Source organism: Eleutherodactylus coqui, chromosome 6 (genome assembly GCF_035609145.1).
Source record: "Eleutherodactylus coqui strain aEleCoq1 chromosome 6, aEleCoq1.hap1, whole genome shotgun sequence".
Lineage (NCBI taxonomy): Eukaryota > Metazoa > Chordata > Amphibia > Anura > Eleutherodactylidae > Eleutherodactylus > Eleutherodactylus coqui.
This window is the reverse complement of record NC_089842.1, coordinates 104339169-104357749: the sequence shown is the minus strand read 5'-3', so window position 1 is coordinate 104357749 and position 18581 is coordinate 104339169. Positions and strand designations below refer to the sequence as shown.

At 41.8% G+C, this 18581-nt stretch overlaps 1 protein-coding gene across 7 annotated transcripts in view; it reads right to left on the bottom strand.

Moving 5' to 3' along the window:
- KCNAB2 (potassium voltage-gated channel subfamily A regulatory beta subunit 2) overlaps nucleotides 1–18581 on the bottom strand; it is a 198788-nt gene that overhangs the window by 5538 nt on the left and 174669 nt on the right. For all 7 annotated transcript variants that reach the window (XM_066607305.1, XM_066607304.1, XM_066607307.1 and 4 more), the window contains 2 exons: nucleotides 10089–10174; nucleotides 5707–5827 (listed from right to left, as the gene is read on the bottom strand). In XM_066607305.1, the coding sequence (XP_066463402.1) occupies nucleotides 5707–5827; nucleotides 10089–10174 (207 nt within the window). The remainder of the gene's footprint in view (nucleotides 1–5706; nucleotides 5828–10088; nucleotides 10175–18581) is intronic.

The following is an 18581-nucleotide window of genomic DNA, read 5'->3' as shown; positions in this document are numbered from 1 at the left end:
GCCTAATCTACCCATCTACAATCATGCTAGTTTGTTCTTACTAGTCCTACGGCGAGGCCGCCAATATATCCAGTAGCACCCCATCAGCCCTGTTTAGAGCATCAACTCAACCTTCCAGAGAGGATGACAAATGCTCATCAGCGCTCAGTCACACAGGCGCTGATCCACCCGTGCCTCTGTACGATAAGACGGCCGCACTGCAGGTGCAGACGATTCTCCGCACCGGCCGGAAGATAGAACACATGGCCGGCAATGAAGCCGGTCATGCAGAGTGTCGTCCACACGCGGTGCGGCCGTCTTATCGTGCAGAAACACGGGCGGATCGGCGCCCATGTGACTGAGCCCTTAGGCATTTCTGCAGCACCATCACGCTACGACCCAGAACCAAGACTTCCTGGAACGTACAGCTCCTGCAATTTTTAATCCAACGACTCTACTCAACAGCATTAATGCTTTCTTTCATATGAAACTTACTAAGGAGGTATCTACAGTAAAAAAACAAATCCATGATCCGGGGAATAGATTTTCAGAAGTGGAAAGGAAGCTGGATGAGATTATTGATGCCCTTGATGATAACACATTTCTGAATAATACTGATAAACTTATAGAACAACTAAAGCTCCAACTTGGAGATGCTGAAAACCGCCATCATACAGCCAATATTTGCATAGGTGGTCTCCCTGAGTTCATTACAGCGTTAAAAAAATGGCAATCAATCTGTTCCAGGCCCTCCTACCTCAAGCTGACACAGTTTATTTAGAATGCAAACCAAAGTAGTCCAGACATACCAGGAGATAGAATACTTAAACTGCACTATCCGGAAGCTAAAGACCAATTATTGTCCGCTGCTAGCGGACTCCAAGCTCTCCCAGGCATGACTAGCACTGTTTAACTATTTACTGACTTTGCTCCAGCTACTTTAACAGTGTTATTTGCAGCCCATCACTTTGGCGCTACAAAAGACGGCAATCCGTTACCAATAGGGTTTACCATTCTCCTTGCCCTGCCAAATTATTAATAAGGCTTACACAGTCAAATCACTCTCAGAGGAATATGATAGGCTTCGCAGAGAGGGAATCCAGACAGACACTCCTATCTCCACCCAAGGTTCTCTCATTGTGCTCATGTCTGGACCAGTGCTTGATGTCATAGATCTGCTACATCTTGATCAGCCAACCTTTCTGACCCAGCCTGATCATACCTAGACTTGCAATCTCTGCAGATGCTTCTGGAAGACTGTTTATTTGAACCAAATTTTTTTCCTTGTTAACATTATTTGCCCACATTTTCAGTTATATACTCCAGAGAATTTAGGAATCAGGCCTAACCACGGGCCTACTGCTGTTATGTTTTAACACCCTCGACATTCCTAGGCTCTGGGGTGGATTGTTTTATATATGCTACTACTCCCAGTTTTTCGAATAGTTATCTTGGTTGGGTACCACCATCTGAATGTTATAACTTTAGCATTGAGCTGTTTTGTTTTTTTTTACCAGGGTGCCGATCCTCGTTTTGTTACTTCACGTGGGGCAGCTCCGTGGGTCCCTCTCCAGTAAGACTTGTGTAAACGTTTTGTCTCACAATGTAAGGGGTTTTAATTTACTGATGAAAAGAAGGAAGGCATTTCTACAACACACTTAACTTAAGTTGGATAGAATTTGTACTCAGGATTCGCACTTAATGGAAAGGTCCTCCCCAAAAATTTTCATAATCAATACCCCACTGTTTTTCATTCCCCTTACCACTACAAAAGCAGGGGAGTTTCTATATCTCTTAAGAGGTCTTTTACACTTGAAGTTACAGCAGTGATCTGAAACTCCCAGGGCCACTACCTATCCTTTTGGCCTGCTTATTTGGTAATACTCTATGCCTTGTCAATTCTTATGCTCCAAATGTACATTCCACCCATTTTTTGCCCAAGTATCCACAATCCTTGGGAGCCTACAATATCATTCACTGATATTGTGCTGAGACTTTAATTTTACTCATAATGACTTCTTAGATTGCCTTCTCCCATTGGCTGATCACGTACCCTCCAAATTTAAATGTGAAGTTTGTACAAGGCTTGCCTCCATGCAAATTCCTGATTGTTGGTGTGATTATAACAGGTGAAGTAAGGGTTATACATATATTTATTTCCAATGCATAAACATTGTACTACAATAGACTGGACCTTTGCGTCCACTCATCTGCTATCCCCAATGCTATACTCTCATCATTTCTGCTCTTGGTCTGATCACGATATTGTTTTAACAGACTTGCTGCCAATGAACTTTACTTCTGAGAAGTGGAGACTCAACGAGTCTCTCTTGTCTTATCTTTATTTCCGCCATGAAGTCTTCATGGCCATAATAATTCTGCCGAAAATAGGCCCATAAATAATTAGGCAGCCCATCAAGCAGTGATTTGAGGAATATTAACAAGGGAGGCATCACGTCTAAAGCCAGAAAGGAGTAATGTGCATTGAGATCTTGAATATAAGTTAGCTAAATTAGAGCTTGCTAATCAACGGCAGCCTTCTAGATATCCATCACATGCCATAAAAGAATGTAAGTTACTTACTTATCGCGGGCCTTGGGGTGGACGCAGGCTTCCTTATACCGCTTTGCCAATAAACCTGATAAAATGCTTGCAGTAGAGCAGAGAACCCAAATATATGAGGCATATATGAGGTAGTTTTACCAATTATTACATTCCACTCCACGCACAATCCATAACTTCTCCATGAGCACTTCCCTAGCACACTACTTCCTAGTCTCAACAGCTGCCTTAAATAAACCAATTTCCACAGAGGAATTAGAATATGCCATTAAATCATTGAAGAGTGGAAAGGCACCAGGACCCAATGGCTTTACAGCACTTCATTATAAAAACTTTAACTAGTTGTTAAAGCCACATTAATTAGACCTTTATAAGACCATACTTCAAGGCCACACATTAGCCCCAGAGATGCTCTCAGCAACAATTTCAGTTATTCCCAAACCGCAAAAGGATCCTACTTTGCTTTCCAATTATTCCTATCTCTCTTTTAAATACTTATTTGAAAGTTTTTTACCTTGGTTTTTGCTGCTAGGATAAATCGATTACTCCCGTACCTGATTAGTTCTGAACAAGTAGGATTTATACCTGGCCGACAAGCTTCAAACAATGTCCGAAAGCTATTCAATATTATACACTGGACCAACACCACTAACACTATTTTTTTCCTGCTTGCTCTAGATATTGAGCAGACAACTGACAGCCTCTCTTGGCAGTATTTGTATGGGGTTGGGGAAAAATCAAGCATTTGTGGCCCATTTTTAAAGGCAATGCAATTTTTATACAGTAATCCTACAGCTTCTCTTAAGCTCTCCTCATCTAAACCAGCCCGATTTAATACAATTCGGGGCATGCTCAGAGGCCGCTCACTTTCCTCGCCTCATTTGCTCTTGCGAATGAGCCCTTGGCCTTTACCATTACGCATAACCCCAATATATTAAGGGTCACCATCGGCGATAAAACATACAAAGCCAACCTCTTTGCCAATTATTTAATTCTCATGTTTTATTAAACCCCTCACTTCATTGCCCAACTGTTTGGACCTGTTAAGCCAAATATGGTGCGCTCTCCAGACTTCGAGTTAATACTACAAAGTCAGACATCCTGCTCTGTAATGTGCCCTGTCCCACATAAACGTTAATTGAACTCAATTTACAGTTTCGAACCAGATATCATTATCTATCCTACCTACGAATTAACCTCACTAAGTCACTAGATACTGCAGTGAAATGGAATTATTCACCTTTGCTACATAGATTTCCGAAGACCTTCATACTTGGAACATCCCTACCATTTTGCTATTGATAAGAGTGTATGCTTTCTGAAGTGACACTCGTTTGTGCTTTTTAGTTTTTAACTTTCCGGATGGAGCAGCAAAAGTTTTTATATCGAAGACTTCTCTTGATATTGAAATCCTTGTATGTGTATTTTTTTTCTACAGATATAATGATATCTCTAGATACAATATTGATATTTCGCATACTACCACCTGTACCCTTTTTATTGTCCCATATTTCTTAGTTGCAATATGTGTATATGATCATGTGCAAATACTTTTGTTATACTGTTCATTTATTTTGTTATAATACAATAAAAACTAAAAAGCTGGACGCCCCTTCCACGTTTTTAGCCCAAACAAATGAAATTTAGTCACAGCATAGTCCATAGCACACTGGGTAGTTGCTATATTCCCCACAAATTCACATTCCACCTACCAAGGCTGCATGCATCCAATAGTAATACCTTAGAGCAAATCTAAACAATGGAGGAAGACGAAAAAAAACCCCTACAAAAAACTAGTGATCTAAAGGTGTCATTTAGAGATGAGCGAACGTACTCGGTAAGGGCGATTTCGCAATCGAGCACCGCGATTTTCGAGTACTTCACTACTCGGGTGAAAAGTACTCGGGTGCGCTGTGGGTGAGCGGGGGGCTGCAGCGGGCAGTGGGGGGGGGGGGAGAGGGAGAGAGAGAGGGCTCCCCCCTGTTCCCCGCTGCTACCCCCCACTCCCCTCTGCAACCCCCCACTCACCCACAGCGCACCCGAGTACTTTTCACCCGAGTAGTGAAGTACTCGAAAATCGCGGTGCTCGATTGCGAAATCGCCCTTACCGAGTACGTTCGCTCATCTCTAGTGTTATTACTTTTACATAGTTTTAGCCATGGGGGACCCAAAACTATTTAAAAGAAACAAACTCACTGTGGCGCCGCAGGTGATGTTACCCGTCCCGAAGGTCTGGTGATGTCCCGTAAACCGGTCACCAGTAAGTGCACTAAGTTTTTAAACTGTTGGAATAAAAGTTTTTTTGCTGTTAAACATTCATCTGAAGCGCTGCAGTTTTCCTCTTCAAGTGTCCTACCTAAAGCCAGAACCAAGCTATTCCCAAGTACAGACCCCAGACCAGAGGAGGTTATTCTGTGAAATATAAGGCACCATGGAAACCGTTTGTGTGGGGGTGGCGAGCAGTCTGCGAGAGAGAAGGGGAGCAATCCATGGGAGAAGAGGAGACCATGGAAGCAGTTGTGAAAGAGGAGGCGGTAAGGAGAAAGGTCTGTAACACATGAGGGAATGGGTAGAAGACTGTGAGAAAATTGGGAGCATGGGAAGCGGTCTGTGTGAGAGAGAAGAGCAATTTGTTTAACAGAAGGGGGATGGGGAGCACTATGTGTAAAAGAGGGGGACCATAGAAAGTCTATGTGAAATGGGGGAGTTTCTGTCCATTCTTGTCTCAGTGGTCCAGCTACAAGGACAATGCTGAAAACTGAAGAGGCAAGTAACCTATTGGACAGCAAGCATGCAACATTGACCGGGTTGACTCTGCTTCGGGCCACAAGAGATGCTCATTTTAACCCCTTTACTGCCTTTGACCACAAGGGTTGCACATAACTCCACAAATGCCGTAGGTCACCAGGGTTGCAGACAATAATTCCTTCTTTGCCCTTAACCCTAGGGAAATTACCATAAACTCATTAACCACTCTAATTATGACAAGCCAGCGCTATACAGGGATTTTCATTTGTTGACATTTTGGATCACCCAATTTAAAAAAACAAAACAAAAGACGCACTGGTCCCCAAGTTCCCCGCTTACTAGCCACAAAGGCTTACAGGAAACACTGCATTTGATATAAAGAGTCTTATAGAACTTATTTTAGAGATGGCAACTTACCAATTTTATGAAACAGTTCTGGGAGTTGAACTTCAACTTTTTCTCTTTGAAACATGTGATACTCAGCTTGCTCACAGATTGGAGGAATCAAATTGAATTGTCGAGCTACTGAGTAAGCTTCCTACAAGAGATGAGCATGCATATAAATCAGGAGAAACAGCTTAAAAATACATAACTTTTAATACATGTGTGCAGAGGATAGTATTTTAACCAACCACTAGATGGCGATATAATAGCAAAACTGTTTTACCACAAGTATAGTATTTTCAAGGGCATATGGACCATAGAGGCGGACCATGGGACTGGTATGAGGCCCTTGTGGAGAGGAGACCCCAGCTCTGAATGCACCATCCCTTTTGCTGCTGGGCAATGAAAACATATGCAGGACCTTTCTCCAAAGAGGAACAGCATTGTTAGCCAACAAGAAGGTGCAGAATTGATTTAAGGGTATGTTTACAAGTAGGGGAAATGCTGCAGAATTTCTGTGGTCAAAAACTCCTCTATAGATTCCACAGCATTTCCACATCCAAAGCAGGTTTTGACTCAAAATCATTTGCAACCCTAAGGTTTTTGCGCTCCCTGCACCAGGCGCCTCTAAGGAGCGCAGCGCCGCCAGTCATTTCTGCATCACCTGATGAAGGAAGCGCCGAGAGCGTGCAGACGTCAGAGGTGAGAGGGAGCACAGCATCTTCTGAAATCAGCTGTGGAAGCGCACAATGGAGACCTCAACTCCCTCCTCAGTATAGGAAACTGCTTGAAATATATGGTCACAATCATATATACGACGAATAGCATCATGCGATACACCTATATGCAGATGAAAAACTGCTCTAAGCTCCATATGAACCAAGTGGGAACCCCCTCCTCAGTACCGGGGAGAATTATTAAACAAGAAATTCATGCGAAAGGCCAAAAAGCAGCCAATCTGTGCTAAAAAAAACCCACTGCTGTTAGCCTCCCTGGCGTCCGCAGAGGATATCAAGGCCAATATTGTGCCGGCCGGCTTGTCAGCACAGTTATCACACAAAAAGGCAGGACCCCGGTATATTCTTCCACCAATACCAACGCTATTCCACTCTCCCCTGCCAATGATTGGCTGGAACTCCCCTACCCTGTCATACATCCGGATACTCGATCTGATGAGGAAGGTGGGACCCGCTTGACATCAAAGTTGGAAACTCCCAGTAAACGGAAGCACATAGATGAACATGCTCAGTAACAAAAAGGAGACACTTAGGGCTCTTTCACACGAGTGCTGATTAAGTGCATCAAAAAAATCTAATCTAAAAGAATTCTTTCTTACAGATGAGCGTTTTTTTGACGCGTCGAGAAAATCACACATCAAAAGATAGCACAATAGGTGCACTTTTTTGACACAGAGATTTCTCACCTCAAAAGATAGGACATGTCCTATCTTTTGACAGCGCACCGCCAGTGGCTCCGACAGACTCCTATGGGAGCCAGCTGGCAGAGGGAGGGGGAGCTAATCTCTCCAATAGCAGCTGCAACATGCTCACGGCTGCCATGCGTTCATGCGATTTAACGCTCAGATAGCCAAGCTGTTTTAGCGTGGCTACCTGAGCGCTCAAACAGGGCTTGTGTGAAAGAGCCCTTAGTCTCCAGAGGTGTCTAGCTGATACTTTGCAAAAACCAAGATAATTAGTAGAAATTGGTCACCATAATGGGGGCCCCATTTAAGTTTTTGCTGCTGGGCCCGATTTCTACTTTGTATGCCACTGTGTATTATACAATCATTTTACTGAGAGAAGATGAAGTACAATTTCGGAATGTCATTGCATTGACTTTCTCCTAGAAATGATAAGGTTAAATTATATTTAAAATCGCAGAGACCTGTGTAATATGTGCAGAAGGTGAACGGAGAACAATGGGAAAATACACAGTACAGTGAGCATGCACATGGCCAGAGAATGCAGTCATATACACTGTGCAGATTGAGTTTTCCTATTCCCTGCTCTGTGGTATGGCTAAATGCTCGTTCAACTCAAAAAATAATTAAGCTGTAATACCTCTGTGAGCTTCTAGCTGCAAACAGATCCCGTCCACACAACTTACCATCAAAAGGGTTTTTTCTGTTCTGTTTATAGTTGCTACTAATATGAGCATTTTATTTTTAGTCAAAAGCTCATCTTCAGTCTAATGTCTTACAATCTGAACAGCCCAGTTATATGTTCAGAAGACAATCATCGTGTGCTTTTTTTCTCTCCATGATTTATTGTGTAAAACTAATGGATTTAATTATAGGCTATGTCTACCTACGCAATTTTTTTTCTGTCAGCATAAATGAAAAAAAAAAAATTGGGTGACTTCCGATGATATCATCAATAACAGCAAACACCGGTAGTACAATGGAGAAAGACCATAAGATAACCAAGGCAGATGTGTGGTAAGTACTTCTCTTTTCATTATTTTAACCCTTTCCAATCCAATGTCGGGCCTGCCCCGACATCATCATTTTCCTCCACAGCTCCAATGTCGGGGCAGGCCCGACACTGCAGTGCAGGAGTGCATCTGCACCCGATCGGCAGACACATCGGGTGCAGATACACTTGTGCACTGGTCCCCATTATTTGGAGCTGGGGAGAATGGGTGAGAAAAAATAAATGGATTGGAAAGGGTTAACACAGTTGGAGCTAGAAGGGCAATGTTGTTCAGTAACTGGACAATCCCTTTAACATACAGCAAACAAATTCTATGTAGCGTAACTCTGCAGCCTCAAACTTTCTTCCTTTGTCCCATACATTGTGTTAACATACATGTGACGCAGGGTGTTAAGGCAGCAGTATGCCATTGTAAGCTCTTGCTCATGACCTGAAGGTTGCGAGTTCAATCCCCACATTCAGGTAGCCGGCTCAAGGTTCACTCAGCCTTCCATCCTTTTGAGGTCGGTAAAATGAGTACCCAGCTGGGGGTGGGGGGAAATAAATAAATTACCTGAAAGTGCTGCAGAATAAGTTGGCGCTATACAAATAACAAGTCCCTTTCCCTTTATGATGGGTTGAGACACAGAAGTTAATTTGGATTCAGTCAGTGTTCAAACCTCAGAATTGCTTTTGCTAAATCCAATAAAAATGTGAATGCTCACTTTTGAAGGCATTGGAAATTGTTCCGTTTTCACTGATCAATGTCAATGTTGAAGCTCATAGGCCTGTTGTAGATTGGCCTAACTACTGTGCCAGAACTTGACCGACATGTGTTCAAAACTTAAAGGGGTTTTCCAAGTTCTCTCTTTCATATAGTTTCAGACTCCCCATGCCCAAAACTATATGAAAGAAATACACTCACCACGCGGAAACATTGTTCCGGCACTGCAGGATCTGACAGATGATGTCACCTGGCCAGAAGGCCTAGTGGCATCTCTATAAACCCATCTCGTTTGCTTCTAATGTAGAAGCCCCGAGGCAAGTTTACGGGATAACGTCCCTGCTGGCCTCCCATTGACTGCAGCAATCACGTCGATAAACAACCCACATCACCACTGCAACCTATGTAAATGGAGACTGAAGGATGACAGCAGCATCGGGGGGAGAAGGAGATAAGTTATTAAAAAAGAAAAACCTCAACATCCATGTGCCTCCACTGCCACCAATGTTCAGGGTTCTCATAAACCCCCTTTAAAGTATCCAATGCACAATAGATTTTTGATGGTGATTTTTATCTTCTGTGCATGAAGGGCTCAACTAACAGAGGATGAAATATTCAACTGTGTTTGATTTACACGATTGAGCCTCCAGTTTTATCACCACAGATGTATTTGGCCATTGCACAGCGATTGTACCGTCAGAGAGGCTAACATGCACATTTGAGTGAATGAACATATCATATAATGGGGTTGAGGACTAAGGACACAAAGAAACGCCTTTCACTCAGGACTCCCCTTTATGAGTCGGTGGGGAAAGCTGCCAAGTAGTAGAAACTTCTACTTTGGTGTACATTGCCCATCAATTTGTTACATAGAACGTTATTCATTTGAATGGTCTCCACATAATGCTACAGGGGAAATGTGAGGCTGGTCACAGCTTAAGTAACTGGAAAAAAACTCTATTAGCTACTTTCATCCATATAAGCTAAGCTTATGGGCTAAAAGTGACTGATCCACTGAGTCTGGGGATGTAAGTTTTATACTTACCTTCCCTGCCAGCAATCAAACCCTCACCACTGCCATGCAGTCAGCGCTGACATTGGGGAAACGGGAGGAAAGTGAATGTATAAAACTTATACTCTGACTCAGTTTCTCAGCTACTTTAAGCCCATAAATTTAGCTTACAGGGTTCAAAGTAACTCACAGATTCTCTTTAAGCTGGTACACAGGATCATCAATACATTTGGTGAAAAATACATGAAAATGTAAGAAATACAATTACCATTATTTCCATAGAGCTCCAACGCGATGTCCCCCAGTACATTGCCATCCCTTGATTAATCACATGGGTCATGGCTCGGACTGTCTCTGTTAAGAAAGTAATGGAGGGAAGGGAGGAGAAGTAAAGTCTCCATCAAGACTTAAAAAGACAACTCATACCATGCAGGAAGCTAAATCTACGACAACGAAGAGGGAAAGAATGCTGCAAGGACATCTTGCAAGCAGTGTAAATCATTCATGTCCATGTAAGTCACTTGCGGTAAATGCAGGTCCCAAAAAGTTTGGTAGTGGTCACCTTTCCCAATCTTGAGAAAGATGAAAATATTAAAGAGAGATAAAAACGTTTTCAAGAAAACTGGAAACATAAACCAATTTCTGAGCTACAATCCCCACAAATCATACGTAGTTATATAAAAAGGCCTAAGCTGTCTCATCTATCTCAGAGGTTCTTTATCCTGTGGCTTGGAACCTCAAACTCTTGGATTGTTGAGACTGAGTTGCCTTGAGTGACTAAAAGATTATTATACAGTTCAGATCTTTGCATAGGCAGTAGCAGTGACAGTAAAGGGCTCAGCGTTAAAGCTGAAAAAAGAAAGAAAAAAAGCCATGTTTACAGCCGTCTAGTCATGTGATGCAAATATACAGTAAGTATGAACTATATCACTTCATTACATTTCATGTTCAGATACATAGAGTTCAGCGAGATCTCAGAAGGAGTATTAGAATTTCATTTTTAGACCAAGCGGTCAAAGTCTAGCCAGTATGAGACAATGCATGTTTAACTTCCAACGCCAATTTCCATTAGATTAAGAAATGAGCCAAAAAGGACAAAATCAACTAGAGATATCGAAAGAGAAAAAAGGGCAAAAATTATCAGAATGAAAAAACAGTAATGGGCTATAAAAATATGAATACAAGTAATACACAAAAACAATGATAAAAGGCAAAAAAATCAAAATCAATTTAAATAATTTAGATAATGAGTAAAAGTCTCAGAATAAGCGGAATTACCTTGGCTCCAAATGTTAGAGATGTCACAAGTCCAATTTTACTATATTTATTATTTTGGTAAATCATTACCATAGAAGACCACCAGATAAAAAAACATTATGTGTGAAATAAAATTATGGGCAAAACTAATTTCTCCTGATAGAGTATATTCGTATTTAGGTGTTTTCACTTACAGTAGATTTGCGTTCGTGCATTTCCCAAGGTAAACTAACCAAACATACAGGCTTTATTAGATGTTATGCCTGTATCACTTGGCTAGTGTAAAGTATTCTACGTATCGACTCTCTACTTTCTTCGTAGAATATGGCCTTGAGACGGTATACAGACTCAGTAAGAGGCACGCATAATAGCGTACGCTAAGAAACTCTCCATTAACTAAGCTTTTGTGCTAGGTTCCTACAATAATACAGGCATACCTTATTTATCTTTTGTTTGTTATTCTGTATGTTGACTGGTGGACAGCACCTGAATGCTGATGAACAACCGGTGTAGCATCAAATAATTTAAAATAACAGAACTAGACCACTCCCAGCCAGACTCCATTCTATCCATCCGCCTGTTTTGTGTACTTTATTGTGTTCTTCATTGGCCAACACTGGTAACTGGATTTTGGCTCAAAGTGAAGTCCCATTGAGGCTTCACACAAAAGACTAACACTCTTAAGGAGTATTGTGGAGACTGGGCAAAATTTCCCTAATGTTTCCATTTCTTGAAATTATTCCAAATGCTCATCAAAATAGTCTAATGCCCCATTTACACGCAAAGATGATCACTCAAGATTCGCTCAAAAGATAGTCTGAGTGACAGCTTTGAGTGATCATTTTGCATAGCTATTAATGGGCACTAATGTCCATTAGCAGCTAATTAACATCATTTGCAGGTTAATGAGCTGCCAGGAGATGTATTTACTGAGCAGCAGGTGTTTTTTTCTTTAAATACATGTCTTTTGTTCTGCTGCGGGCTGCTGGCTGATAACAATGTCATCAGCAGTGCCCACGGAGAACTCGGCATGTGGACCCTGCTATCACGAACAATGGATTTTTAATGCTCACATGAAATAAATCATTCAGCACAAAAGCAAACGATGGTAGGATTTAGACACAACGATTATCGCTCAAAGGCCATCGTTTGGATGAATTTTGAGCGATAAGCGTTGTGTCTAAATGGGCCTTAACCGAACTTCAGTACCTGTTTTTTTGCTGACCTGCACCATCGCTGCTTTACAGCCAGCTTCAGATATTCACCTTGTTATTGAAAATGGCTGCTAGTGAGTGCAAAAACTACATCTCCCACAACGCCCCATCACCTGTTACTTATGCGTGCCCATTCAGGACTGTACAAACTGTGCCATCATTACAGAATTTTAAGGCACTGAGCATGTCTGCCCAGTAAAACAGCGAAGTATACAAGTTGTAACCATTGGATACCAATAGAAAACTAAGCTGGGTGTGGGGGCAAAAGAAAAGCAATATCTTCAGCAGCTTTGTAAAATAAGTTCTAACATTATATTGCAAAATTACATGCCTAATGGAGCATATACTTTTCACCTTGAATCACTGGAATGCCCCATTAAGGGCCTAAAATATAGCAAGCAAAAACACAAAATATACTGGCTTGGAGGCATATGGTCCTTCTATACGGGCTAATTATTGGGACCAAGAGTCCCTCAAAATGTTCAAATTAACCAACAATCGGGTCATGGAAAGGAATCAACAATCAGCCAATGAACAAGCAAACAAATTGTTCCATTAGCTGATTGGCTCGTTTATGCGAGCATAAAAATGCTCGCTGCTTGCGTATCTCCCCACGTAAATGGGAAGACGTGCAGTTGAGCAATGGCAGCTGTATGGGGGCAAACAATCATGTTAACAATAGGCGGCCTTTGTACACGAAGGTAATGAGCACTGACCGGCATGCTCGTTGTTCAGTGGTTGCTAGCACAGACAGATTCTGTCCTTGTGAAAGAATCATAATGTCCCATTTTGATGGGATGGCAGCCGTCCAGACTACTGCACAAGCGCGGAGGTCACCGCTAAGGTCGTTAGTGTCGTACAGAGCGTTTAGACAGGCAGAGACCACCACTGGATCGTGGGCTTCTCTATGTGAAGCACTGAACTGGGAGTGCTTACCAGCAGCAAGAAGCCCACGATCCAGCAATGTTTTTTATGCTGATTGAAAGTCAGCAATAACGAGGAGTGAACAAATAATAAACCTTTTCTTTCCAATTTACACAGGACGATTATCGCTCATTTTAGTTGGTTTGAATTGATTTTGAGCAATTATCATCCCGTGTAAATGGTCCTTAAAGGGGTTGTCTCGTGAAATCAAGTGGGGTTCAGCACTTCTGTATGGCCATATTAATGCACTTTGTAATATACATCGTGCATTAATTATGAGCCATACAGAAGTTATTCACTTACCAGCTCCGTTGCTAGCGTCCCCGTCGCCATGGATCCGTCTAAATTCGCTGTCTTCTGGCGTTTTTAGACGCGCTTGCGCAGTCCGGTCTTCTCCCTGGTGAATGGGGCCGCTCGTGCCGGAGAGCTGGCCCTCGTAGCTCCGCCCCGTCACGTGTGCCGATTCCAGCCAATCAGGAGGCTGGAATCGGCAATGGACCGCACAGAGCCCACAGTGCACCATGGGAGAAGACCCGCGGTGCATCGTGGGTGAAGATCCCGACGGCCATCTTGGTAAAGGAAAAAAGACGTTGCCGCAGCGCGGGGATTTGGGTAAGTAATAAACTTTTTTTTTTTTTAAACCCATCCCTTGGGTTTGTCTCGCGCCGAACGGGGCCTATTGAATAAAAAAAAAACCCGTTTCGGCGTGAGACAACCCCTTTAAGTCTGTAGATCATTAATCATCTTCGGGTTATGAACCCTACGGTATAGTGATTTCACTAGTCACTGACACCGACTGTCTCAGCTGTTTTGGAAAGGTTTGCTTAGGTTTGAAAGTGTGTAGCGCAGGCAAGGGTATTCTGGTGCAGCTAATATTTATGTTATTACTGTGCATATGGAGAGATCTGCCAGCAGAAAAGTGGGAAAGAGCAGCGAATACATAGATAGAAATTAGCACTGTACACTGATATCATGAATAAGTATTCTTAATATGTAAAATGTATGACAACTGTAAATTTGTAGAGCAACATCAAGATATTTTGCCCAAAAATGGCAAAGTTTTGTGCTACAGATGTTTAAAATATATGGTGATAGCTCGTATATGAATAATGTGATGAAATATTAGCAAGTTAAAAGACATTGTGAAAGAATTGTATACTCCAGAAGCCTACGTCAACAGCAACATGAAGACATTACATGACTGAACTAAAAATTTTATTGTGGTCATCAAAGTGATAAAACAGTGGTTTTCCCACTTCATGGCTGAGTTGAGAAACCCAATACCGTTTTTCCGACGACCTTGCTGGGTGCTACGGAGGTGGCAGTCTTGTGCTATTTCCGTAACTTCCACAGAAGTGAATGGGCGTTACGGAAATAGCACAGCATGGTTGGGTAACATACGCAGACTTGTACAAATCATCCATCTGAAGGAGGTCTAAAACGAATTCTTAAGATAAGCAAGTACTAGGGGCTCCTTATGTGCTTTATACCCAAAAATAGTTTTATGATGGACGAATCTAAATTCGGCAGTAGAACTTTTTAAAAGAATATCCACAAAGCTGTAATGCAGAGCGCAGAAGAAACTTTTTTTTGCTCACATCTGAAGATAAAGTTGCCCAGAAAATAAATGGGGTTTTGCCCCCAAAGCCTCATGATGGCTGGGTTGCCAAAGTTTTGGTAAACTTTCAAGAACCTAATTATTTTTCTCTCTCTTTTCAGATTCTATTAGTACCGGTAAATGTAGAATGTTGAATCTTAGGCTGATGGTATGCTGTTTACATGGACAAAATATGTCACTATAGTATATTACTTCTCAGCCTTTTTTCTTCATTAAGTTATGCAACCCAACAGATCAAAATAACTGCAAACATCTCCACATCCAGTTTTAGGAAAATGTATTTTAACAGTCCAATTTAAATAAAAATAAAAAATATTGTTATTTGTATAGCTACAACTTATTTCGCAGTGCTTTCGAGTAATTTATTACCCCCCACCAAGCTGGGTACTCATTTTACCAACCTCGGAAGGATGGAAGGCTGAGTCCCGAGCTACCTGATCCATGCGGGGATTGAACCTGCCACCTTCAGGTCGTGAGCGAAAGCTTAGGACTGCATCTCTGTTGTCTTAGCACTCTGCGCCACATGAGGCAATTTAAATACTATTCATCTTTCTCAGACTCATTCTTAGGCCTCAGTCAGAAGAGCGTTTTTTTTTTTTGCACCTATGTGCCCCAAAAAAATGCGTTCCATGGATGTGCAAAATGCGCATGACCGAAGCTCCGTGCTGTTTTTTACATGCGTGTGGAACAGCTGTGCTAGTAGAAGTGCAGCTGCTCCATGAAGGTCCCCTTATCACTGAACACTGTGGCAGCACTGTCACAGTGTTCAGTGATGCGGTGACTGCAGCGGGGACGAAAGAATCCCCTGCCACAGCTGTGACAGAGGACCTCTGGGATGCTATCCCATTGCTTTCAATGGGACCAGTGCTACTGTCGCCCCATTGAAAGCATTGAGAGCGGATCACTATCCCCTGCTGCAGTATGGGATTCCTTGGATGTGAAGCCCCTTGTTGTCATTGGGGCCCAGAGGCAGTAGTGCTGGCCCAATTGAAAATATAGGGAGAAGATGCGCTGCTCTGCCACAGATGTGACAGCTATGGCAGCGGATTCCTTCAACACGAAGATGAAGGAATCCCCTGCCACAGCTGTGGCAGAGTAGCGCAATGCAATCCCATTGCTTTCAATGGGGCTGGCGCTACTGCCGCCCCATTGAAAGCAATGGGATGAAGGCAAGCCCTGCAGCGATAATTTTCAGGGAAGGGCTTGAAATAAGTCCTTCACTAAAAATCATCCCTAGCTCTAGAAAAAAAAAACATGAACTCACCTAGAAGCGCTATCCAGCTCTTCCGTCCGTCCCTGTCAATCTTCATCTGTATTCTGGTGGCCGGGATTGAAAAATCCCAGCCTCCAGAAAGCAATGCTTCTGCTTGACTGAGAACTGTAACCAATCAGAAACAGTGCTCAGCCACTGAATGACAGCTGAGTGCTACCTGTGATTGGTCTCAGCGTTCAGCCAATCACAGGCTCAGCCAATCATCATTCAATGAATGGCTGAGCTCTGCCTGTGATTGGCCACAGCGCTCAGTCAATCAGAGGCAGCGCTCAGCCATTCAATGAATTCAATGATTTTTCAATCCCCGGCCACCAAAATACAGATGAAGATAGGCGGGGTCGGGGAGAAGAGCCGGATAGCGCTTCTAGGAGAGTTAAAAAAATAAAGAAAAATATGAAACAGGGATGATCTTTGGGGTATGGCATATATTTCAATAAGTATCTTAGTGCATTGCTCTGGATTAAACTATCCCTAAATGAAAAGCGTTAAAAAAGCAAAACAGATAAAAAAACAACTAAAATATAAGTGGAAATATTTTTAAATTGATGAAAAATCAGAGGGAGAAAAACATTCAACTATTCTAATAATTTTTTAAAATTCCATTTTTTTAATAGAATTATGGGGCTGCGATCCACCCAAGCTTATCACCATTTAAAAATGCTATACAGCAGCCTCATGAGCCACAGACATAATGGACAGAAGTTTACCCCTTGACTTCTAGGCATTCTCTGTAATCTGTGCGAATGTCAATGCAGAGGGAGGAGAAGGAGGCAAGCTGTGATAATCACCTACTGTGAATGGTGAATCCTGTGTTACCTATATATAGGTGTTATCTTCCATTATAATCCTACCTATGATGATCACCTGAGGACTACTGAAAAATGATCTCTACAGGAAAGGACGTGTTAGACTATCATTAGATAGATGGTGACTTCAAAAATTTAAAAAAGAAAAAGAAAATAAACATATTTTTAAGAAATTTTGATGAACATAGAAACCTAACTTATACAAATAGGTCATTTTCTGATGACACGTTCCTTTTAACCCCTTAGTGACGAAGCCTGTTTGCGCCTTAGTGACGGAGCCAAATTTTGGAAATCTGACATGCGTCGTTCAACGTAGCATAACTCCGCAAAGGCTTTACATATCCAAGTGATTCTGACACTGTTTTTTCGCCACATGTTGTACTTCATTTAAGTTGTAAAAAGGAACCGATATCATTTGTGTATATTTATTAAAAGTACCAATATTGGAAAAATTTTGAAAAAATCATCATTTTTTCACATTTTCAACCGTAATATCTCAAATATGTTCAAACATACTGTACAAAGTTTTGATAAGATATGTATTTACATATGTTTACTTTATTCTGAATGCACACTTGTTTTTTTTTAACCATTTAGAGGACGTACAAATTTAACATTACTTTTCAGCATTTTGAGGAGCACTTTGTTTTCCTGCACCAAGCCAAGTTTGCAAAGGCTCATAAGTGTCAGAATAATAGATACCCCCACAAATGACCCCATTTTAAAAACTACACCCCTTAATGTATTCACTGAGGGGTGTCATGAGTATTTTGACCCCACCAGTTTTTTTCAGGAATTAGTTCAATTTAGGGGAGAAAAAATAAAATTTCATATTTTTGCAAATATGTCATTTTAAAGATATATTTTTTTCCTATAGAACCCATGAAAATGAGGATTTACACCCCAAAATGGATACCCCCATTTCTCCCGTGTTCAGAAACATACCCATTGTGGCCCTAATCTTATGTCTGGATGCACAACGGGACCCAAAATGAAAGGAGCAGTCGGTGTCTTTCAGAACATAAATTTTGCTTGAAGGCGTTTTAGGCCCCATAGCACGTTTGTAGAGCTCTTCAGTGGCCAAAACCAAAGAGAACCCCCACAAGTGACCCCATTTTGAAAACTAGACCCCTTAACGAATTTATCTAGGGTGTACTGCCCATTTTGACCCCACAGTTTTTGAATGAATTCAAGCCAAACAAAAGGAAAAAATTGTGATTTTCGTTTTTTTGTCAATTCTGTCATTTTAAAAACAGCTTTTTTTGTACAGCACACACATGAATGAAGCCTTTCACCCCAAAATGGATACCCCTGTTTCTCCCGTGTTCAGAGACATACCCATTGTGGCCCTAATCTTATGTCCGGATGCACAACGGGGCCCAAAACGAAAGGAGTAGTCGGTGGCTTTCAGAACATCGATTTTCCTTGAAGGCGTTTTAGGCCCCATAGCACATTTGTAGAGCTCTTGAGTGGCCAAAACCAAAGAGAACCCCCACAAGTGACCCCATTTTGAAAACTAGACCCCTTAACGAATTTATCTAGGGGTGTACTGCCCATTTTGACCCCACAGTTTTTGAATGAATTGAAGCAAAGCAAAAGGAAAAAATTGTGATTTTCGTTTTTTTGGCAATTCTGTCATTTTAAAAACTGTTTTTTTGGTACAGCACAC